Source organism: Euleptes europaea, chromosome 1 (genome assembly GCF_029931775.1).
Source record: "Euleptes europaea isolate rEulEur1 chromosome 1, rEulEur1.hap1, whole genome shotgun sequence".
Classification (NCBI taxonomy): Eukaryota; Metazoa; Chordata; class Lepidosauria; order Squamata; family Sphaerodactylidae; genus Euleptes; species Euleptes europaea.
In genome coordinates, this window is record NC_079312.1 from 120,206,165 (window position 1) to 120,231,774 (window position 25,610).

At 45.9% G+C, this 25,610-nt stretch overlaps 1 protein-coding gene across 1 annotated transcript in view; it reads right to left on the reverse strand.

Moving 5' to 3' along the window:
* Positions 1 to 398: 398 nt before the first annotated feature.
* The window catches only part of LOC130485936 (heparan sulfate glucosamine 3-O-sulfotransferase 3B1-like), a 33,933-nt gene continuing 8,721 nt past the window's right edge, over positions 399 to 25,610 (reverse strand). The window contains exon 2 of the mRNA XM_056859080.1: positions 399 to 1,346. Coding sequence (XP_056715058.1) covers positions 728 to 1,346 — 619 coding nt within the window. The 3' untranslated portion in view covers positions 399 to 727. The remainder of the gene's footprint in view (positions 1,347 to 25,610) is intronic.

Genomic DNA, 25,610 nt, shown 5'->3' on the forward strand with positions numbered 1-25,610 from the left:
AAGAAAAGGAGACCCATTTTCTCTACATGGGCCAGAGGAAAGAAAGGGCAGAGGTTCCGGCAACGAAGCATACACCTTGTTGCAAAGCCGGTGTGAAAATGGAGGACCGAGGGAAGCATAGTTGAGAGACAGGCAGCAGCTATATGGCTGGAGAGTGTATCCTTTCGCACAGATGTGCCACACCCACCTGTAAGGGCAGCTGCTTAAGTGAGGCCCAATGCTCGAGCTCCAGGAAATCATTTGCAAAGTCTCTGATTTCAATGTCAACTAAAACCTCTGTTTGCATATAAAGTGATCGGTGAAGAGGGAAGACAGGAGATGCGACCTGAAGGACCTTGCACAAAAAGTGTTTCAAAATGCCTAGTACCCGTATTGGAAAAAAAATTGTGCTTTTTAAAAAAAATCAATTCTTCTTTACCCACCTGCATTCTTAAAAAAATATTAAATCTCTGCTAGGAAAATACACGGAAGCACTTTCCCGTTAACAAACTGAACCAGGCAACCAAAGAGCAAGAGCACAGTCAAGATTCGACACTGTGGAATGTTCAAACACAGCTATGGGCTACAGTGTGGTTAGGCAGCTTAGTGAATTAATTGCTTAAGAATTAAAAATAAATTATTATAAAATAGATTTCTGTACATTTTACATATAGACCTATCTACATATATAGGGAGAAGCAAGCTGAACGACTGGATTAACTCTGGAAAAGCGCTTCCACATTAACTATTAATCCCAGCCAAAGTCCTGTCCAGTCATCTGGTAGAACTTCATGTTGAAAGGCCTGTAGAACTCTCGTAGCCTCTGGACCACCTTCTGGTCAATGTTAGGATGAGTCCGCCCTTTCGTTTTGCCCAGGCAATGAGGCTTGCTACTGCCTTCTGCCTTTTTTAGGCATGGGAAGCCCTTGGTCTTGTTGAAGTAGAAGTGTTTATCTGTGATGATCCTTTTGAGACCCAAAAAGTCCTGGACCCGGCCTAACTCGCCAGCAGGGTCACTGATTAGCCTTTCCCCACTGACAAAGAGAATCTGCCCAATAGGGAAATAGAGGAGCCAGTTTTCCAGATGCTTGGCATAAATGCCAATCTGGATGGCACTCCAGGTGGTATCAATGAGGCCCGTAGTCCTGTTTTTGAAGGTCAGGCTCTCGAAGGTGGGAATGTCGGGCTTCTTGGACAGAGTTTGTGTGTAGTCAGAGATGGCTCTGGTAACTGGGTCTCTCACCACCACAATGAGCTTAGTGCCTTTCGACATGGCAGAGATGCGAGCAGGTGCTTCCTTGGTGACAAAGTAGCTGGGAGTTTTCTCCATAGTGATCTGCCCATCGAGTGTTCGTGGCATCAAATCTCTGCCAAAGAGAGGGGGGAAAGATTAATAGATTGGTTAGAAAACAGAATAAAATCATTTATCACAACAGCCTCAAATTCCTACCATGATGACTTGATTCGCCAAGGACCAACACTGTGTTCTGTCTGAAGTGCCACATGGATCTCACTTCATAAAATACCTTACAACAATGATTCTTGGGTTGCAACTCTTACCAAAAGCGGTTGTGAGGCTAGGGAGGAAGTGATCGATGAGCTAAGAGAGCAGGCTCTGAGAAGATCGATGGCAAATTTGTATTTGCCTCTGCATAATGTACCAAGTGGGCATGAAATACAGCTTGTCACTCAGAAATGCTATATACTTATAAATACTAAACATGAAACATTTACGAAATTGTTCATTGTTAAGTGATGTGAGATGCCTGCATTTGATATTGAGGAGGGAGAAACCCAAAAGTTATGGTCTGAATTTTTTTTAATGAAAAATATATAGCTACATTGTAGTGGGTCCCAAAAAGTACATAGGTCAGTTTGCAACTAAACATTAACAGACCTGTACTTAAACTTAGCATTGTTCCATTAACACAATCGGTCTTGCACAAGTTTGAAGTGCTAAATAGCTTCTGAAAGCAGATGCTGAAATTCCTCAGCTTTCCGTGATGTAACAATTTCAGAAATTAATGTGATGTCATAGTCCGCTGTGGAGGGTGGACTGTGACATCACATTCCTGGGAGATGAAGGAGCCCAGCAGGAATATGACGCCATAGAACCCACCCTCTGAAACTGCCATTTCCTCCTGGGGAACTAATCTTTGTAGTCTTGGGATCCGTTAGAATTTGGGGAGCGCTCCAGCCCTCACCTGGAAGTTGGTAAGCTTAGCATTTAAAAGGTAAAGGTCCCCTCTGTGCAAGCACCGGGTCATTCCTGACCCATGGAGTGATGTTTACTAGGCAGACTTTGTTTACGGGGTGGTTTGCCAGTGCCTTCCCCAGTCATCTTCCCTTTACCCCCAGCAAGCTGGGTACTCATTTTACCGACCTCAGAAGGATGGAAGGCTGAGTCAACCTTGAGCCGGCTACCTGAAACCGACTTCCGCCGGGATCGAACTCAGGTCGTGAGCAGAGCCTGGACTGCAGTACTGCAGCTTACCACCCTGCACCATGGGGCTCTTAAGCATAGCATTTACCAGAATAGAAAGCCACATCTCCGGTTTGGAAAGGAGTTTCCAGTGCCTGCTCAAAACCAATAACCACAAGAAGCCAAAATCTGTAAGATTTTTGCTTTAAGATGTTGATGCCCCATCCAGCATGTGTGTAAGATCTTGCACCCCCATCCAGCACGCATGTAGGTTCCTCTTGTATAGTGGGGCTACTTGGAGGACCGACACAAAGAGAGAAGGTAAAGTTTCATGGTCTGCAGATAAGCAGCGAGGAGGGCTGCTGCTAAAGGTCCAGGAGCCCTGCCTGAAAACAAAATGCAACCATACCTATATTTTAATTGGCACATCTGAACATCGAAATGCAAGTGAGCCATCTTCATTGACGTTGCCAGCACAGCCCTTGCCCCTTGGGTAGCAAAAGAGCTGTAACTCTTGAGAGTCATTCTCAAGGGGGTGGGTTGTTTGTAGGACACCTCTCCAAAGAATATTTTCTCCATACGATGCACATACACGAGGCAATATACTTAGCCGGCATATGAGATTGGCCTGCTTTGCTCATTAACCACTTACGCTAATGTAATAAAGTCTTCTTACTCAAAACAGCTCTAATCCCCCAAGTGTTTTTTAGGCCCTGAAACCTTAAAGCCAGTTCACCTTCCTTCATTTACCCACCACACATTCCTCAAGAAAGGACCCCTCCAGACTAATGCGAAAAACAGTCCAAAGGCAGATACTCTTACAAAGTCAATTGACAGGTGGCCACGTGGTAATCCAATAGCTGGGGCCTAATGCCTTTTGTGGCAGCTCTTGTCTGCACAGAGGGACTCTCCACTAATCTGTTGACACTTCTCAATAAAGAAAATTGAGAGAGGGTTTGGGGTGGGGAGGGGAGATGGAGGCAAGTGTTTTACATGCTGTTGCTGTGTTTGATTTACCCAAACAAGCCAGCAGGTACAACAAACCAGCTCTCGAAGCAAGGAGCTACAGCAACTGAAAAGCTGCATTGTGGCACCACTGAGATGACCCAAGGACTGCTAGAAAGTGTTAACAGTTTGGTAGCAGAGTAGTCTAAGGTCTTCATAGAAATGAAGATACAGTTTTACTTTATTTTAAAGATGGAATTGTTCAGAGAACTTGGCCATTTTCTGATCAAGTATTTCTCCCCAAGGAATATGAATGGTCTTTGTTGGCAGAAGGCTAATGATGCGTTCCTAATACCACCTTAAGACTGGTCCTTTTAAAAACAGACACCTGGCGAGGTAGGTGTGGCCTTCCCTTCCTCTCCCCGCAACAGACACCTTGTGAGGTAAGTGGGGCTGAGAAAGTTCTGAAAGAACTGTGACCAGCCCAAGGTCATCCAGCAGGCTTCATGTGTAGGAGCGGAGAAACCAACTTGGTTCACCAGATTAGAGTCCACCACTCTTAACCACTACACCACACTGGCTCTCTGACTGGACCAAGGCTGTTTAGCTAGCAGAAGAGGAAGATCCATGACAGGCTAGCACTCCATTACATGCATCCCTGTGCCTCTCCACTTTTACATTTGCAGCTACCACCAACGTAAGGTGCAGTCACTATGGAATATGCTCAGACAGACAAATCTAACTTTGAGAATAAATGTGAAACAACTGGAAGGATATGAGGCCTGCCAGAGTCCATCACAGCCGCCTGTAGAGACAGCCATAAGTAAAACTGGCCTGGAACTCCTCCATATACTGGTATCCAGGAACTATAACAAACATACTGACTATTACATCATCAAATGTCTGAACCTGCAGTTCCTCTCGCCCTAAGCCAGATTACTGTGGCACCATATCATTAGTAGGGTACAACAAAGCTGTCTCACAGTGGTCTAAACAGCCTACTAAAGCAACAGTGATATATAACATATGAACACATGAAGTTGCCGTATAATGAATCAGCCCATTGGCCCATCAGTCACCATTGCCTACTCAGACTGACAGCTGCTCTGGATAACTCTCAGCTAGAGGTCTTTCACATGAGGGGAGGGGCCGTGGCTCAGTGGTAGAGCATCTGCTTGGCATGCAGAAGGTCCCAGGTTCAATCCCCGGCATCTCCAGTTAAAGGGACTAGGCAAGTAGATGATGTAAAAGACCTCTGCCTGAGACCCTGGAGAGCTGCTGCCAGTCTTAGACAATAATGACTTTGATGGACCAAGGGTCTGATTCAGTATGAGGCAGCTTCATGTGTTCACCTACTGCCTGGTCCTTTTAACAGGAGATGCCTGGGATTAACTTGGGACCTTCTGCATGCAAAGCAGATGTTTTACCAATGAGCCACAGTGCCCCGTAAGATTCAAGTTATACTTCAATGGCTACAGTTGATTGCAGCAAGCCAAAATTTCAAAACATCCATTTCCATAAACACAAGTCAGTTCTCCTTCCATTTCCTGACTACTGAGGTAGATGGCCTTTTTGGCTTGGAAGTTCACCAGCTTTGCCAGACCACTGGATGGCATCGCCTTTCAGGCATCCAACACGGCACATTGAAAGATTTCTACTCCAGACAATAGTCTCCAGACAACAGTCTGGAGGGAGGGTAGGTATAGTAAAACTGCAATGCTAGAGACATTTCAAGTGAAGTGGACGAGCATCCTTTGTTGACTAAACTGGAGTGGTAGCAACAGGTAATGCCAAAAAGATAGTTTCAATTTGGTACTTCTGAAAAAGAACTGAATCACCACTTGCCTCACCCATCACTCCCATCCAAGGAGAGGTTTGGTTCATTAGAGGCCTCAGTAAATAGTTCAGCCCTACAAAGATCTCTTTTACATATAGTAAAGAGGATATAAGTAAGTCCATTGGGCTCTTCTTGCCCCAATCTGGGTTCCTTTAGAGGAGGGACTGTAGCTCAGTTTGTAGAGCATCTGCTTCGCATGCAGAGGGTCCCAGGTTCAATCCCTGACCTCTCCAGTTAAAGGGACTAGGCGAGTAGGTGATGTGAAAGACCTCTGCCTGAGACCCTGGAGAGCCACTGCCCGTCTGAGTAGACAATACTGACTTTGATGGACCAAGGGTCTGATTCAGTATAAGGCAGCTTCATGTGTTCCTTTCATCCTCTGCAGGACTCCTCTGAAGCATCCCCACTGAAAGGCCACCAGGTTTTGCCCCTGCTAGGGGAGTAAGGGAAGGGAAAGCAAGCATCAACGTCTGGGTGGTGGTTCAGTTAAAAGCTCACTGCCGCGGTCATCAGGGATTCATTTCACATGCCTTGGCCAGTGGGGTAGTCAAATAATCTAGAGTCATTTCCTGCATATGGGAAAGGGAGAAAAGGGGAAAGGTTTCTCGGAAATATGATGACTCAAACACAAATGGAGTCAGTGAGAGAAGGCAAAAATTAAGCAGCCAAGTATGTTCACCAAAGGGCTTAAAAAGAAAAGAGCTGATATTACAATGAGCTCAATCGCATTATTCTCCTGAACTTCATTAGTTAATTGTGACCCTATTCCTATACTACCACCTCCCAGAACCTTTCATTATTTAACATGGCTGTACTAGTCCATTTGTCGGTAAGGGACACCTATTTGGAAGCAGCTGTCCCCCATCGTAGGAGGAAACCACCTAACATTTTTTGAAATCTATCAGTGCGTTGTGTTTCAACCCATCTCCATGGCAGCTCTTTCATGAATGTGCACAGCACATCTCAAACGGGGCTGGGAGTGTGGTTATGGGCACAGCACATGGAGTCCCCCATCTGAGCACCTTTTTGTTGTTTAACTTGGCCCAGCGACAGGCACTAAAACAAGACTTGATGCTACCAGCCCAAATGGGTTATGCATTTATTAATCTCCTAACGTCCTGCAGTTGTATTATTCATACGGGTTTTCCCACTCGTGGATTTAAGAACTAAAGAGAGATCAGAAGTGGTTTCACTTAGTGTCTTGGCTTTTAAGGGGACACTGGATTAATCCACATGAAAGCAAGACTTTGTCCATTTGTTCTGTATCCACGTATTCTTCATCTCAGACTATGTTTTCACCATTTCACACTTTGGTCCCTACTCATTCTTTTTGGGTAACAGATACCCACCTGCGGTTACCCCCTGCCCCTGCACAGGAATTACATTTTAATTGTTTTTACGGAAAGTTGTCAGCTACCTGGTATCTACTTTATGCAGAAAGTGCAGGGAATGTTTTCAATAAAATAAGCAAGTGTGACTTCTGACCCAGCTGTGACTGAACTGGTGCGCCCAGAGTGGAGAGGGGAGAGAGAATGAACATTACTAATGCTGCGGGTTGCCAGCACAAACACCAGCATTTGGCTGCAGTCATGGGTATCTGCATACGCTTATGTTCAATACGAGCCAATTCAGAGAAATTAAGAGGAACACAGAAGCTTTTCAAGTGGCAAGAAGGAATTTAGAATTAGAAAAGAATGAAAAACAGCGACAAAAAGCAGGCAAAGTTTGGACCTGGCGATTAATTTCCATGTAGCGGTTGCTTGTATTCAGGCCGCCTGCAACAAACCTGACTCGTGAAATTCAGCAATAAAACTAGTCTCGCCAGGTCCCTCTTCACCACCAGTGGGAGATTTTGCGGGTGGAGCCTGAGGAGGGCAGGGTTTGGGAAGGGGAGGGACTTCAGTGCCATAGATTCCAAAGCGGCCATTTTCTCCAAGTGAACTGATCTCTATCAGCTGGAGATCAGTTGTAATAGCAGGAGATCGCCAGCTAGTACCTGGAGGTTGGCAACCCTAAATAAAAGGCTAAACAGGAGCGAGAGGCTCCACGGTCTGAAGTCTTCTAAATCAAGCCATTTCCAAAAGTATATATGCTCTCCCACCCATAAAGAAGGGAACAGTGAAGTCATATATATATTACATTTATTCCTATAGAAGGGTTTAGCAGCAGACAAGATTACGTGCCCATATGCATTGTTTCTAACACATCCAAACCATATTTTAGCCCTCTCCCCCAAATACTGATCAAGAATTATACATATTCATATAGGGTTCAAGACTGGTATTTTCTGAAATCTTCAACCACCTCACCCAAGACTAATATAATCTTCTCCAAAAGATACTCAGCCCTTCCAAGACTGCTTATATAGTGCCTGCTTCTCAGTCTTCTCCAGGCAGAAGTACACACCCTTACCGATACCATTCATTTAATCAACCAGCATGGCATAGTAGTTAAAAGTGGTGGTCAGGAGCTGTGGACTCTAATCTGGAAAACCAGGTTTGATTCCCCATTCCTCCACATGAGTGGGGGATGCTAATCTGGTGAACCAGGTTGGTTACGCCACTCCTCCACATGAAGCCAGCTGGGTGACCTTGGGCTAGTCACAGTTCTCTCCAAACTCTCTCAGCCCCACCTACCTCACAGGGTGTCTGTTGTGGGGAGGGGAAGGGAAGGTGTTTGTAAGCCGGTTTGATTCTTCCTTAAGTAGTAGAGAAAGTGGGCATATCAGAACCAACTTTTCTTCTTCTTTCAGAACTTCTATTTCATTGCCAATAGGTTTGGCTGACTTTAATTGGCAAAAGGCCTTCTGAAATAACTAGCCATTGTTTATAGCTGTGGCTTTCAAATGATGTCCCGAGGAACTCTGGGTTTCCTCAGAAACTTAAAGAACAGTCAAGCTGCTCTGAAAGGAGGTTTGTTCACCACCACTAATCTTCCCCATTACTTTAAATCAAAAAGACAATGTTCGATTTATGGGGGAATGGGAGGCTTGGATGAAATATTGTGAATATGAATTAAAACTGGGGAAAATGGAAGAATACCTTTTAATCTGATCTAGATGACACTTTTAATATTAAGAATTATAACCATTTATATCAACAGAGTATGTTATATGAAAGTTAAATGAAATTCAAATGAGTTTAAGAACAATTAAGATCAGACCATATTACGTGGGATAAAAATACTTTATTAAGAGGCGGACAGAGGTGATGGGGAAGTCAAAGAAATTTCCTTTATCTTTTCTTTCTCTTTGTAATGTTTATATGTTCTTAGTTATTATGGAAAATTTCTATTATAAAAACCAATAAAAATTATTTTAAAAAAAATGAAAGGAGCTTTGTTCACCACCACTAATCTTCCCCATTACATGCATCTGAAAGAGGAAGCATTGGGCTGTTGAGAACTACGTGAACTGTGGGATCCAAGTTTGGCCAGCAAACTGCATAAATTTAGAATGATCTAGAACAGACGTGACAAAGATATGGCTCACAGGCTGGATGATCTGCCCTTTGGGATCTGTTCTCTGGCCTGCCGAGCCACCACCTCCCACTCCGGGCTGAAGAGTTTGTTTGGGCGGGGTATGGGCTCCAGGAGGGAGCGTTGGACTTGGGGGCATGCCCTGCCATCTGCATTACAGACACCGTCTGAGTCCCTTCCCCCATCAGCAGATGCCAGACAAGAAACATCAGGGCTGTCCCCTCTCTCCTACGTAGGTGCTGCTGATGCTTGCAGTGAAAGCAAGTTTATGAACACATGAAGCTGCCTTATACTGAATCAGACCATCAAGGTCCATCAAAGTCAGTACTGTCGACTCAGACCGGCAGCGGCTCTCCAGGGTCTCAGGCAGAGGTCTTTCGCATCACCTACTTGCCTAGTCCCTTTAACTGGAGATGCTGGGGATTGAACCTGGGACCTTCTACATGCCAAGCAGAGACTCTACAACCGAGCCACAGATGTTGTAAATCGGAGGGGGGCTGGATCCAGCGGGAGGAAGATGCATTTGATTTGACTTCTCGTTTTGGTGGTGCTGGATCCGTCTTACAGTCTGCCCCTTGTGCAGATGAATGTAAGATCCGACTTTGACCAACCCTTAAAGTGGCTTGTTTTTAAAAATTGCAAACGAGCAAGTAATACTTTTAATTGACTTTGCCTGTGTTTTCTATAAAGTTCAGATCTCTGGTACCTGGCGTTGCATTTTATGGTATTTATTTATTTACTGGATTGGATACACATGGCCCGGCCAAGTGACATTTATGTGATATCCTGCCCTCCTAACAAATGAGTTCGATACCTCTGATCTAGAACAAACTCTACATTTTCCACAATGCGCTGGGTTTCCATAGTACGTGTCTGAAGGTCAAGGGGTAGGAGAATCAATGTGGAATTAGTTTCCTAAAAGGCAGGAACTTGAAAGCCACCGCTCCTCTTTAAGATGCTCACCCTAAATTAAGCACCATATAAAGCAGACAGGATGTAGTTGGATCGAATAATTACTCTCTACTCATAGTAAACTGGAAAGCAAAGTCTATGTCACAGCTAACCCATAAAGTTCATGTTAAGAGCAATACAGAAGATCCTGTAGTTATAAATTGGATAATCAAAGCCAGGTCATGCCAACATGCATATATCAAGGCTGCTTGCTAAGGCTTGATCCAGCTTGTAGCAGTGAAAACCGAAAGGCAACATAGTAAAATATACCACCCTGTTGCCATGCCAATAGTTCTGTATGTAGACCCTAACATTAGGGGTCATTATGAGACTATGGTTTTAAAACTGAAGAACACAGGGTGCAACATGTGCGACAGATGTACCGGAGTAAGTGTAGGTTCTGAGAAACACTTGAAGAAACAAGCACATCCTCCGATCCTCCGTGTTTGATGCACTGTTTACTTTTTTCAACTGCCCCATCTTCCAATAACTGGCAACTCAAAGTGCACCTTAAAGAACGACTCAATACTTGTAAGCCGGATAAAACCGTGGCCTGAATATATTTGTACAGCTCCAAAGGTACTTGCATCATGTATTGTTTCTTTTGAAAACTCCACGTACGGGCAAAATGTCTGACATCTTAACAGAAAATGAGAACATATCTCAACAACTCTCTTCAACCGTGCTTGCTTGAGAGTTGCTTCCCTTCATAGCACAAGAAGTTTGCAAAAGGGCAAGTTTCCATGAGAAGTCAGAATGAAGGGTCAAACAAGGAGAGCTATCGCACAGGAGTCCTTGTTAAGACCTGCTTCTGTTCCCAAATTCAGCAGCAGATGCCTTTCCCAGCATGGTGTAGTGGTTAAGAGCAGTGGTTTGGAGCAGTGGAGTCTGATCTGGAGAACTAGGTTTGATTCCCCACTCCTCCACATGAGCGGCAGACGCTAACCTGGTGAACTGGATTGGTTTCCCCACTCCTACACATGAAGCCAGCTGGGTGACCTTGGGCTAGTCACAGCTCTCTTAGAGCTCTCTCAGCCCCACCTACCTCACAGGGTGTCTGTTGTGGAGAGGGGAAGGGAAGGTGATTGCAAGCCACTTTGATTCTTCCTTAAGCGGTAGAGAAAGTTGACATACAAAAACTTCTTCTTTCCCCTGAAGTCACGTGGTCTCGACTCCTGTGGGCTGCATTCAAACTTGGCTCTTACCCTCCCATGACTGCTCCATCCCTTAACAATAGGTAGGCACCTACTGAGAATCACCCCACTACTTTCTCAGCCTTGGTATAAAAAGAGGTGGTGCCTGAGCAGCACAAAAACGCCACACTGTTGTGGAGAGGCCAATGACAACACTGTGTGAGGTCAAGAGCCCTGAAGGGGACTGGCTTGGTAGTGGCAGCCATGTGACGGGGCCTGTTAGCCCATTTCTCCTCCCAGCCAGACCTGCGTGGGAGGCACTGCCACCACCCTGGAAGTAAAACCACACAAAAGAACAGCAAGCTTTCCGGGCACAAGATGAGGCTGCTCTATTGATCAAAGAGTGCTTTGGTCCACTGGACCAAGCAGCTGAGGAGCAGCAGCTTAAAAGCTTTTTCACGGACTTCTCCCTCCACAAGCAGCTTCCCGCCTAAAGGTCAAACTGGATCATTTTTTTTAAAAGACAGAAAGAAAGGGGAGCTATGTCAGGGAAAGGCACTGTACTATATTTTTAAATAATTTTTATAATTTTATTATTTTATACAAGAGGACCTTGTTTGGAGACTGCATTCAGATCAAACACAGAACCAACGTTCTTATTCCTTACAAGGTTGAGGGTTTCGCTTCCTGTATATTGATAACTAATTGTTTATAAATATTTATAAATAATAGCCAGTTCAATCCAGGACACTGCCCTTAAACAGCACTCAGCCCCAAGACCATGGCAAGGAGGAGGAGGAGGAGGAGGTTTTTATATGCCGACTTTCTCTACCACTTAAGGAAGAATCAAACTGGCTTGTAATCGCCTTCCCTTCCTCGTCCCACAACAGACACCTTGTGAGGTAGGGGAGGCTGAGAGAGCTCTAAGAGAGAGGTGACTAGCCCAAGGTCACCCAGCTGTCTTCATATGCAGGAATGGGGAAACCAACCCGGTTCACCAGATTAGCGTCCGCCGCTCATGTGGAGGAGTGGGGAATCAAACCCTGTTCTCCAGGTTAGAGTCCACTGCTCCAAGAATCCAGTTCTTTTTTAAGCACGGCTTCCAGCAGCTGAATCTCTTATACTCATCTATGAAATCACTCTTGCCCAGATAAATGAATGGTTTCAAGAAGTAATAAGAGACTCTGGAATAACCAGAGTTATTGGACTCTATGGCATTGAAGTCCCTCCCCTTCCCAACCCCCCCCTCCTCAGGCTCCACCCCAAAAACCTCCCGCTGGTGGCAGAAGAGGGGCCTGGCAACCCTACCTAACACCTCCTGTTGGAAAAGCGTTACTTCCTACCCTACCAAAAGCAATGTGAAAGGGGGCTGCCAGTTTAACAGTGCATCCCTAAGGAGAGTTACACCCTTCTAAATCCATTGATTTCAATGGATTTAGAAGGGTGGGATTCTCTTTAGGATCGCGCTGCCAGTGGGTCAGTTTACCTTTGCCTTAAGTAGTTTTGACTCTTATGTAGGTAAAAACAGCTAGCCTCGTCTTTTAAAACTTGAAACGGCATGACCCAACACTACTTGTGAACACTTAGGATGCAAAGAGGAGCAAAAAGCAAAAGTAATTATTTACTTCTGTGGTCTATATTGTTTACTGTATCTTGATTACCATGTCATAAAAACTTTGTTTATGCCGCTACATTTTTAGGAGGGGGGGCATTTTAAATTCGGAGTCATCTACTTTTACATATAGCCTTTTCTTTTGGGGAGGGTGTGTCTTCCTTCCAAATAAATACGGTACTTCATTGGCTCATGCAAACGGCAACCCCTCTTCTGCCCCACCTTTCATTTTAAAAACCTGATTTTGTACCTTTCTGAAGGTCTCATTTCTTGGCATCCTCTGTGTTCGTCTCTTGCTCTCCCCCACTCTCCTGGGCAAGATTCAAGGCTTTAACACCTGACGTCCATATGTAAAAACACTGGGGAGAAGCTTTAAAAATTAGCTAGAGAAGGTTACTGAAATCCTGCTTAGAGGTAAGAGCTCTCACTGGCTAGCAAGAATTTCTGAGGGGCTTCTATTCACTAATTTCAACTGAGATCACAATATAAGCAAAAAAAAAAACCAAACCCCGTGTGCCTTCAAAGGTGCAACCCCCTTTAGAGCAGGGGTGTGAAACATAAGGCCCACAAGCCGGATCCAGCCCCTTATCTGGCCTACGAGCCAGCTGAGGTAGCCCCCCCTCCAGTCCCGATCTGGGCTGGCAAGGCAGGGCCCGGCCGAGTGACATTTATGTCATATCCGGTCCTTGTAACAAATTAGTTTGACGCTCCTGCTTTAGAGAATCTAAAAAGGTCACTAAACGTGCCAGAAGGTGATTCAGATATTTTATTGCGGTACTATATTTGCCTCCCATTCACAAGTCACAAACACACACACATACACACACGTGTTCCTCTCTGCACAGTGATCCTTAAACACATTTTAATACAAATGAGATTGCTTTTTCCAATCTCCGGCTATTGGACTGCTGATCAGTCAAAGAAGATGGCCATTGCATCTGCAATTAAATTAGCCTGGCCAAGAGTAGACGGCATAAGCCACAAAGCATTCTGGGCAAGGAAGCATTCTTGCGCTACGAAGGGTTCACAGAGCTCCCAGGTTCTTGAACCAACTTGGAGGGCCAACCACCCCTGGTACCGTCAACAGGAAGCACAATACACTGCTGCTTCAGCCCAGCATAGGCAACATGTAAGGGTTATTGAGGCTGGAGGGGGAAGTTCTGTAGTGAAGCACAGAGGCCTGTGAATGAGCCAAGGCAAGCAAACAAAAAAAAAAAGGGGGGGGGACTACTGAAACCCTTCATGTAGACAGTCTGTCACAGGATAACCACCATGAGATAACAACCTCTGGCTCTTGGCTGAGTAAACAAGCCTGTATCAACTATAGTTCTTCTCATTAACAGGCAATTTATTTGGAAACAATTCAGGGCATGTGTATGTACTAGAGCTGCAGGTCGGGCTGCCTGTTCCTGACCGCCAAGGAGGAAAGTCCTTACAAGGTCAAAAGGAGGCTGCGGCAGCATTGGGGCCCCTCGCACCAGCACCCAGGCTACTTACACTGAACAGAGTGGCCCCAACCCCAGTGAGGAGGCCCGGATGCCAGTCTCCTGGCGCTGCTGTGGCAGCGCCGCCCAGCGTCCCACTGGCAGAAAAGGCCCAAGCCGGCGTCCCAGGGGACATTCCCAGGGCGTGCTAGGGGGTGGAGCTGCCAGTAGGCACCTTCCTGTTCCTTCCGGTCTGGCACACCTGCGGGGAGAATGGCATTGCTGCAACTGCTTTTTTTGCAGGCAAAATGCCCCATTTAAAATGGTAAAAGCCGGCGAAAGGCTTTTTAAAGCCTTTCGGCGGCCGGGAAACGGGTTCGAAGGTGCCGCAGTGGCGCCTCGGCCTCGCCGTCACCAGCCACCGGAAGGTAAGGAATGGGCTGAGAGGAAAGATGCACGGTGTGGGTGGGAGAAGATGATATTTTGGAAGCTTGGAAAGTAAGGGCGAAAACGCACGGTCGCTTTGGCCTCCTTTATTCCCTGTTCCAGCCAGGATTCAGCCAGGATCGAACGCATGCGGTGCGCCAAACGTGCATTCGATCCTGGCTGAATCTGGGCTGAAACAGGGAATAAAGGAGGCCAAAGCGACCGTGCGTTCTCACCCTTAGAATGGGAAGCAACGCACTGGTTTCTCCTTTGGAAAGCAACAGCTCCGACAGCTGTTCAAGAAACAGGGTTCAAGCCGCACTTTTGGCTTAAGGGGTCAAACAGCAGCAAGGTATCTTTAAAGGGGAGCAACCGAGGCATGAAGGTGCTCTCTGTGGTAGGTTAGGTATGACTTCTAATTACACGGGTACATTTTAATGAAAGACTGTGCCATTTCCAGCTCAGTAATTTGACAGCGACAGAGCAAGGTTGTAATTAAGAACGGCTCCCCTCTTTCCACCATTAAGAAACTAGCTGTTCCCTCAGCACACGCAATGCTGCCTTGCGGCTTACCGGAAGCAACAGGGTAGCAATTGCTCTTTGGCGCTGGAGGAGGAGAATTCAAATCAAGTAAAACCCTCTATCATCTTCATCAGCCAAGTTCCCTCTGCGCCTCTGACGCAACGTACTATTAAATCACCTGAGTGACTCAGCACTCTTTGTGTAGACATTTTGAAGGGTCCCAGGTAGGGTTGCCAGGTCCCTCTTCACCACCAGTGGGAGGTTTTGGGGGTGAAGCCTGAGGAGGGTGGCGTTTGGGGAGGGAAGGGGCTTCAACGCCATAGAGTCCAATTGCCGAAGCGGCCGTTTTCACCAGGGGAATTGATTTCTATTGTCTGGAGATCAGTTGCAACCGTGGGGCATCTTCAGGTAGTACCTGGAGGTTGGTAACCCTAGTCTCAGGCCAATTAAACGCAGCCCACTTCCGCTTGAGCCAAGGTAGGTGCCTGGTGGCAAACATGAGCCTGAGACCACAGAGCGCCTTCCATTGGAGGCCAAACCCTACGCAACAAATAACACTTTGCCAGCTTAGCACTCGCCTGACATGGCACGAGTTTAGCGACTGCCCTCTTTAGAAGGAGGGTTTCGCTGATCCCTGCTGCTTTAGAAGGCAGGCCTGCCTCTCTGAGAACTTCAGCCAACCACCCCTTTCTTCAGGCAGAGCACTAACTACTGCATCTGCTACTGTTCCATGGCAGGAAAAGGCAAAGTGATGTGAAATTGGCAAGGGGGTGCTCATTTTTTGCCTTCGGCACTGGCAGAGCTTGTTGTTTCGCCTCTACAGCAGAGGGAGGGCTTTTCAGAGAGAGACAGACAGACAGAGAGAGAGAGAGACCGACTGACTGGCTGACTGACAGACAGACTGACTGGTGGACAGGCAGCCAGGCGACAGAGAGGTACGGTTACACCTCAAAATGCATCTCCAAACCAGGGGGCATAGCAGCATTACATCACTTCACACCAGAGTATTGTGCTGTAGACGCTCTGTAAGTCACAAGCCAGTGTCTTTTAAAAGGTGGAGGAAAAACAGGAACAGCAAACATTTGGGAAATATCTCTGTCTTCTGAAATAGAAGGCCATGCAAATCATGTCAAGACAACATTTTGCAACCACACAAACATTCTTAAGTGGGGCAATACCTGTGACTACAGTCCAAACCAGATGAGAATACAGGAAGATCTATTTTCAGATCTCCTTGCAGATTTTTCTTGTAAGAAAAACAGTCCAGTAGAGGGGACAGTGGAGGAGAGTGTTACAGATATCCTGGACCACCAAAACAACAACAACAACAAAACCCGCACATCGGTGGGTTATAGATCAAATCAAGCCTGAACTCTCCCTAGAAGCTAAAATGACTAAACTGAGGCTGTCGTACTTTGGTCACATTATGAGAAGGCAAGAGTCACTGGAAAAGAAAATCATGCTAGGAAAAGTTGAGGGTAGCAGGAAAAGAGGAAGACCCAACAAGAGATGGATTGACTCATTAAAGGCAGCCAGGGCCCTCAATTTGCAAGACCTGAGCAAGGCTGTTAAGGATAGGATGTTTTGGAGGACATTGATTCACAGGGTCACCATGAGTCAGAAGCGACTTAATGGCACTTAACACACACACAAAGGGGACAGATTGGATCATGGCATTGGAGAAGAACTTCATTTTGCCCTTATTTTCTCTCCCCCCCCCCCCGGAAGCCCACTCACTGCAATTCCCCTTCACTAACCTGCCATTTGCCCCACAAGCAAGCAGATTCATCACCCAAAAGGACCAGAGCTCCCTGCCTCCACCAGTTTGTGCCAAGGCCTGGCCTCAAACAACCTGTTCTTCCCTTTTATCGAAGGCCGATCCTCCTCCTTGCTACTGCAATGTCTCCCCACCACCACCCAGAGCAAAGAGATCAGCCATTCAGATGGCAGTTAAGCTGATTAGGACATAAAGCAGCTATAAATGGAAAGAGAACATAATTACTTGGGAGACACTGGTGTTAAATTTAACAAGCCAGTTAAATTTCAGGAGTTATTCTTCCGCTGCCCCTACCCTTTGCAGTCTCTCCTTCAAAATTATCAGCTGCCCAAGGTTTCTAGTCCTCATGACTGAGGCTGAATCTTAAAACAGTGGTAGGTATCTGTGGCTGAATTATAGCCTCCCCTCCCCTAAGTAGCCCCACATTTGTGGCCAAAATAGGGTTGCCAGGTTCCTCCTTGCAACAGGCGGGAGGTTTTTGGGGCAGAGCCTGAGGAGGGCGGGGTTTGGGGAGGGGAGGGACTTCAATGCCACAGAGTCCAATTGCCAAAGCGGCCATTTTCTCCAAGGGGAACTGATCTCTATCGGCTGGAGATCAGTTGTAATAGCAGGAGATCTCCAGCTAGTACCTGGAGGTTTGGAAATCAGCATAGATGCGAAAAGATATAACCAAAGTGCAAAAATTTATATAATGCTACACAATGACACAACACCAAACAACTTATAAATACAAATATGACATACACAACATAGATATGTGCATCACCAACAAACAGTCCAAGACCAACATATGTGGTCCAAAAGTTACACAATCCTTCAAAAGGTAAGTGTTCAGTAATCCCGATTAAGGTAAGTGTACATAGTCAACAATGGTCCCACGAAGGTTTCCACGAAGTGCAGATGTAGGCCGCTGGGGATACGGCTGTTTCGATTTCTTATATTGATCTCTTCTTCAGTCCCCAAAAACAACTTATTTTCGCTTCAGATACGACTGCCAGCAATATTTTTTGTTCAACATCAATCAGTTTTGTGCTGGCAGGTGTGGGCAAAAGGCCTTTGATGTTGCACAAAACTGATGTTGAACAAAAAATAAATTTTTGAACTTTGGTTATATCTTTTCGCATCTATGCTGATTTCCAAACCTCCAGGTACTAGCACAGAGGTGCCTTTTTCCTACACACAGTACCTGGAGTTTGGCAGCCCTAGGCCAAAAGGGTTTCAACATTCCTGTGCTCATTTCCCCCTGAACTCCAGCTAACAGGTTGCTTCCACCCAGAACAAGCCTCCATGGAGCTCCCATTTCTGCTGTAAAGGCCTTGGCATTCATTCAAAGCGGCAATTGAGTGTCTACATGAGTTTTCCCCACACTTTGATTGGCTCCCCCTTGCCTCAATTCCTCCCCCTGGAGGGCTTTTTAAAAACAAAACGTGGTCGACATACCTCCATATATATATATACCTCCATATATAAGGATATATCAAGTTAACATTTTTTTTAAAGTGGTCCCATGGCATGGGGGGAGGGAATGGAAACCACAGTGGGGCTGGGGGAAAGGAGAATCATGTGGGCATGACTTGCAACAAAGAGTACCTTCCCGTCCGCACAGCATCCAGATTTTCACAGTCAGAACAAGCTGCTCAAATGTGTGTGCACACATTTACCAAATCAGTGGAAAGGTTAGCGAGAAGGAATGATCACACCCCTGCCATTTCCCGTGATATAAATTCTTAGGCACTGAGGACAATTTGAATGAATTTCTGTAGGTCCTCTGAGAAAGATGAAGGATCATCCAGAAAGGGGATGTTTTCCCTTCTCTCAAAAAAAGAACAGTTGGAGACAGAGTATTAAGCTAGGTGAACTAGACCAACATATTTTAACAGAGAGAATTGAAAGCATTTTCAGCAATTGATGGCAAGAAGCTCAAAGTGGCACTCCCCCTATGATGGTAAGAATTATAAGCTAAAGGGTAGCAAACTGCCAATTATTTAACAGCAGTGCTTTTTAATAAATAGAGAGTGCATGAGAGACAGAAGTGAGTACTCTTACATAAGGTTGTGCTGACAGTATTCTCATATATGGTTATGCTGACTTCTACCTAGGATTGCCAACCTCCAGGTACTAGCTGAAGATCTCCTAATGTTACAACTGATCTCCAGCTGATAGAGATCAGTTCACCTGGAGAAAATAGCTGCTTTGGCAATTGGACTCTATGGCATTGAAATCCCTCCCCTCCCCCAAACCCCACCCTCCTCAGGCTCCACCCCAAAAACCTCCCACTGGTGGCGAAGAGGGACCTGGCAACCCTACTTCTGTTTCTCCCCTCAGGACATGGCAGAGCCCCTCCCCCCAAAAAGGTCCCAGTATTCAGCACTAGTGAGTAAAGGTAAAGGTCCCCTGTGCAAGCACCAGGTCATTCTTGACCCATGGGGTGACATCACATCCCGACGTTTACTAGGCATACATTGTTTATGGGGTGGTTTGCCAGTGCCTTCCCCAGTCATCTTCCCTTTACCCCCAGCGAGCTGGGTACTCATTTCACTGACCTCGGAAGGATGGAAGGCTGAGTCAACCTTGAGCCGGCTACCTGAAACCAACTTCCATTGGGATGGAACTCCGTCGTGAGCAGAGCTTGGACTACAGCACTGCAGCTTACCACTCTGCGCCACGGGGCTCCCAGCGAGTGCCATCGCAAAAAAGGACCTGCTTAACAACACCCCCCAAAAAATGTGCCACCCAAGTAAAGCTGCCAGCCCAGCATTCCAGACGTGTACATCTTTCCCAGGATCTGACATACTCACCACTTCATCAAATTTGGCCTTCCCTGGTCAGTGAGAGCAAACTCCCTTCTGGGGCTATTTGGCCTGTCCCCGGCACATTTAGGAAAGGAGCTCAGGAGTCAATTCTCAGTTTACAAGGACAGCGTTCCGGAGGAAAGAGAAACCTATAGCTCTTGCAAGCTGTAGGAGGTCCCAACCCCACTGTTGTCTGTGGCAGCACTCCAATGCCAGGATGAAGTTCTGACTCCATTAGTCACACCCTCTGCCGACCATGGGAATGTGCATTGCCAGCAGTCTGCTTTTCATGCATCACACACGGTGTCACGTGCTAGACTGCAAGGCATTTTTAGTGGCAACAAAGAAAGAAAAGTCGGAGATCCTACAGTCCACTCTCTAGCTCCATTACAGAAGGTGTCAGTACTTGGTTCTTTCAGCACTACAGGTTAGCTGAATTGTCAAGTCATCCCTTACTTTCAAAGGACCAAAATCCTTTCTATGTATCCTAATTTATCTATGAGTATTTTAGACCATCACTTTCTCAAAGAACCCAGGTTGTAAGCAGCTGTGTTCCACCCCAGAAAAATCCCAAAGACATTAGAGTAGTACCTTTAATTGGCACCCAAAGGTCACGACACAGTAAGCAAATGTTCAAGCTCTCCAGAACTCCTCATCGGGCTAAATATTCAGCACGAAAAACAAAGGAGAGGAAAAGATTTTGGGGTACAGTGGACAGTCTGCTGCGAAATCCAAAGCGCTACACCCTTCATAGTCCACCACCTTCACTACCTTAGAAGGGTGTCACTCTGCTCAGGATGGCACCATTACTTGGATTAGGTGGTGCTGAGCGCAAAACAGTTTTCAAGTTACCAGAACACCAGGAGGGGCACTCCCTCTGTGAATGAAGTTAAAAGTTTGCTCGCTGTTGCAATACTTTGGTCGGTCCCAATGACAGGAAGGACATTACTTTCGTCTGAGATAGAACGGTGGGCCCTCAATTCAAAATGCCACCTCAAAACAACAGTTAGGGATCCCGACCAGAGCATATACACCCTACAGCAGCCCTATCCCACTTTAAAGCTAGCGTCTTTGAGGACGAGTAAAATCTCTGGCTAAGTGTCTGCTTAGATTTCCTAAAGGAAGTAGAGCTACACCGCCTGGCAGTTCTGTCCCTACACCTTTTTACCTCTCGTCAAATACAAAACAATGTATACTCGAACTTTCGGTAGAGGGACATGCTAAGTCCCGATTTAAGGAATGAAAAACACAACAGGAAAAGTACATTGGTGTTATCCTCCTGATCAGAAAAAGGAAACTTGAGACTTTCCGTTCCAAGGAAGCATGGGGGGGGGGGGGGAAACAAAGCCGGACCATGGCCCAGCGCTCCAAGCGCACAGACATGCATGATTTATTTCCTGTTCCCATTATCTCTGGGGTTTTTTATTTTATTTTTACTTGGAAGCTTATTGCTCAAAAGGAATAGTGCACGAGGAGTCTCCGCAGGGTAGCTAAAAGCAGCCATCCTTGGTCATTTTAGTGTAAGACATTGAACCTGTGGAGGGCCAAGGGCCTGCTGCATCCAGCCAGGAGACAAGTCAATCTCTAGCCATGCTCCTGGGTTTCTGATGAGTTACAAACCCATGGTTTTATTTGGCAAAAAATCATCTAACTATATAATGGACTATATCGCTTGCCCCAGGTTTCATGAGGTGTAGTCATGAGGGAAGAAAGGAGCTGGTTTGCACATGCAATAGAATCATAGAGTTGGAAGGGGCCATGGACAGGCCATCTAGTCCAATCCCCTGCTTAATGCAGGATCAGACTAGAGCATCCCTGACAAGTGCTTGTCCAGCCTCTGCTTAAAGACTGCCAGTGATTGGGGAGCTCACCACCTCCCTAGGTAGCTGATTCCACTGTTGAACAACTCTTACTGTAAACAATTTTTTCCTAATATCCAGCCGGTACCTTTCCTCCCGCAATTTAAACCCATTATTGCGAGTCCTATCCTCTGCTGCCAACAGGAACAGATCCCTGCCCTCCTCTGAGTGACAGCCCTTCAAATACTTAAAGAGAGCAATCACGTCCCCCCTCAACCTCCTCTTCTCCAGACTAAATGGTAGGATGCTGAAATGGCAGAAGGGACCGCACCACAATAAACGGCAGGAGGCTGCTTCCAGTTCTGATAGCTTCACAGGAATCGAAAACCAGCATGGCAGGGGAAAAGCTTCTGCTCCCTTTCTGCTTACTGAATTATTTCCCCCACCTCCCTTTGCCTCTCTGCAGCGAGTTTCACACCAGGGAAACCCCTGTAGGCTGTTGTGATAAGAGTCCATTCCACCAGGTCACCAGTGACCACTTCAGTCCCCTGCGGGAATAATTCAGGCCTGAGAACACCAGTGGCAGGAGGCATGGGGAGAAAAAGCCACCCCAGAAGCCCATGAAGCCCTCCTCATGTTGTACCAATTTCAGGCAATATGAGAAAGTTAAACATATTGGGGCCTGGCAGTACTGAAATTCCAGTTTTCCCCTAAAGGATGGTAGCAGCTAGATCCTTATCAACGTAATGCATTTTAAAACACTCAGCAAGAAGGAATCTTTTTGAACTTTGGCATCTAGCTATGTAGTCGTAAATTTGATTTTAACTGATGCACAGTAACTGGATTGAGATTTGAACTGGTTGTTGCTGTCGTTTTGTCCTAAATCAAATTGGTGGTACCAGATCAGGCTTTAGTCACACATTACCCAAAGAGCAAACTTCGCCTCCATAAGTTGTTCTCACAGATGTGCCAAAAAGGATGGCAGTGAATGATGACTCAATCTAAGGAAGCCAAATTTTCAGCTCATGGGGCTATTGGTAAGAGGGAAGCCAACCAAAGCTCTCCTGGAAGTCCTCCCAATTAGACATATTTCTGCATGAATCTCATCAGCTTTGTGGATGACGCACAGCTTTAATTTCTCAATGACGCAACAGAGGGCATAAAAACCCATGCCTTTGGGCACAAAACCAAGGTGAAGTTATTGGACTTCAGTTCTAGCATTAAATATGTTAAACCTGATACGTGGAATTGTTTTGAGAACAATGGAACCGGCTCCGAATTTAGCAAATTTAACACAAGAGCACGAATGCTTCTCCGTTACTCTTCAAACGCCCCGCATCGACAACAGGTGCTGTGAACAGAACCTGTAATTAGGCTACAGGGATAAGTGGGACCTGGCATGGGTTGCCCTTTGGAGGCCAGATGGCGGAACAATCCAGCAGAGCTGGGGTCTGCTTATTATCCCCTTATTGATTACCAGTCCCCTTGTCAAAAAAGGACTTGGAAAGAAGGATGGATCTTTGTCTTCCAGCACTAACCAGGAGGAGGAGTTCCAAACTTGAGGCAAAGCCTTGAAATCTTCCATATATCGCCACAGCTGAAGGGCTGCTCAGCCAGGGAAATTTCTCATGCTGTTGCCGCCTGTGCAGCAATACCCTCAAATTATAGGGTTGCCAACCTCCAGGTACTCGCTGGAGATCTCCTGCGATTACAACTGATCTCCAGCCAGTAGAGCCTGATCGACTGCTTGATGGTATGCCAATAAAGGTATTGAAATTTGAACTGAGATCAGTAACCCAGGAGAAAATGGCCGCTTTGGCAATTGGACTCTATGGCATTGAAGTCCCTCCCCTCCCCAAACCCCGCCCTCCTCAGGCTCCGCCCCAAAAGCCTCCTGCCGGTGGCGAAGAGGGACCTGGCAACCCAATCAAATTATGCTCGGAAGGCAAAGTAATGGCTATGCAATCAGATACTTGAAAGGACCATATCAGCGATGGTGTAGAAATCATTGAGAGAAGGGGTTAGGAACATCAGCAGAAGGCAAGTCTCTGTCCAGCGATTCCAGACCACCACATAATCTCTCACAACACAATGCCTCAGGTATCATGAATGACGCACAAGCTGCTTCAGATGCCTCGTTAAGTCACGGGGACCTTCCAGGACCCATAGATGGAAAGTGTAGACACTTGAAAAAATATCCGTGTGAGAACAACTGTTGTTCAAACATTCGTGGTCCCCAAGGAAATAGTGCTATTTTGCTTCATCAGACATGTGCACTATGAACTAGGAATGACCAATTAATACATCTAAGTATTGGCCTGCTAAGCCAAGCCCCAAAAGGCTTGGATTTCAGTCCTAGAAGTGTTCAGTGGCTTCCTTCCTCCACCAAGATACAGCTTTCACAATCACTTTTGTACTACTCAGCAACGTTCCATTCCATTGACTCCCACAAAATCCTACCGCAACTCTGAACCACTGGGCGGGTTCACCAGCCAAATATGTCCACTCCAATGCACACTTGAGTCCAGGAAAAAAAATTCAACCAACTTAACAGGTGAGGCTGTGAAACTCGATCTGGGAAGACAAAGCACTTCCCGTCAGCGCCGCGCGGGGGGAGGACGCATCACTTGCGCCATATCGGCGAGAGACGCTTGAAACAGTAGTGCACTGATATCTCAGCAACACGAATAATCTTTCCCATCTGTCTGAACAACTCAATGCTTCTGCAATCTGAAGTAACGCTCCCACAGAAACACAAGGGCCTTGCTGATGGATCACAAGAGCCCGGCCTTCCTCTGGGGGCCATTTTCTTCATAACTTCATGCTGCGACTAAGACATTGGGATTTCGGGTCTGCTGGAATTGAACCTGAAGGCATTACGTGTCTTGCTGAGCCGATGAAAAAGGGGAAAGGGCTATCCCCATCTTGAATTGTTTGGGGCTCTTGTCTCCAAAGAGAGCTTCATTTGTTCAAGAGGCTGAAAGTATATTCTGAAGTAGAAGCGAAGAGCCCCTGAAGATGTAGTGTGACATCAGATACACCCCCCCCTTCATCTACGGTTAACTTGGGGCCCAGCAGTTGGACGAATTTTGGAAAGTGAATTCAGTTTTATTTTATATTTTGAACAATTTCAGGAATTACTTTAAGAGAAGTGTTCACCTCTAGAAAAAAAAGGAAGTCTCTCATTACTTGTTTGAGTTCCCTCACTTACAATTTGTTCACCGAACAAAACTCGTTTGTCAAATCTCTATTGCACATCAATTGAGTAGGGCCTCTATGCCAACCACACATTAATTGAATAGTAAGCACAGTTATTCATCCTACCAGAATTAAAATACCTTTTCAAAAAATGGTAAGGGGGGTGAAAGCTTGCCTAGTTAGCACCCTACCAAATCCATCCCGATTAATTTTAACCTATTACACTAAATCAGGGATTCAAGGTGACCAATGCCAGCTTCCCCACGTCAGAAAAGCAGATACGGAGTCCAATGTCAACTGTAATTGAGAACAAAGATCAGTCCCCTGCCTGAGCTAACTTAGTAGAGAAAACACACGTGGCATTTAGCCGCTCTCAAGGAAACAAGCATTTGGAACTCCAAAGCCATAATCTTACGGAAATCACAGAGCAAGCAGCTAGCTCACCAACGGCTTTTAATGGAGGAAGGGGAGGAAGAAATGAAATGACAGGCCTTTACGGAGCCTTCTTGGTATAGGGGGACACTACTCCTCATCTACACCAGAAGAATGCTTGCCTTACCCTGGAGAGCCCTGTTATTAGAGGGAGTGGAACTAGGAAAGCACAGAGTTGATACGCATTCCAGTGGGGTAACCATGTGATTCTGAACAACACACACACAAAGTCTTGTGTCACTTTGAAGGCTAACAAATTTATTGTAGTGGGAGCCTATTTTGTCAGATGCATGAAGTAAATTCTCAGTCAGAGAGATTTTTATACTTGGGTTTTTTTAAAAAAAATACTTTGTATATAAAAAAACTTGCTGATTAAGAGTCCATTTTGGGCTCATGCTCACTAAAGCTTATTTTACAAAAACTTGGTAACTGAATTTTATGTAAGTCACAATTCCAACCACTTGAAACGAAGAACAATAAACCCTTGCCACTATCCTGCATAGTTACTGTGCAACCTGGAAACACTTTTAGGGCGAAAACGCACGGTCGCTTTAGCCTCCTTTATTCCCCGTTTCAGACAGGATTTAGCCAGGATCGAACGCACGTTTGGCGCACCGCATGCGTTCAATCCTGGCTGAATCCTGGCTGAAACAGGGAAAAAAGGAGGCTAAAGCAACAGTATGTTTTTGCCCTTACTCTAAGTAATGACGGTGAAGCCAGCGAGATTATTCCCAGTTAGTGCAAAACAGGATCCGGCATTCCACTGATAACGCACCATTTGTTGGGAGTTTGATAATAAACATCAGCTCCTGAAAACTGCCTTTGTTACATGTAGAAAAATTCGGCCTTCAGCATTCTGGACAATATTTCCACAATTATGGAAG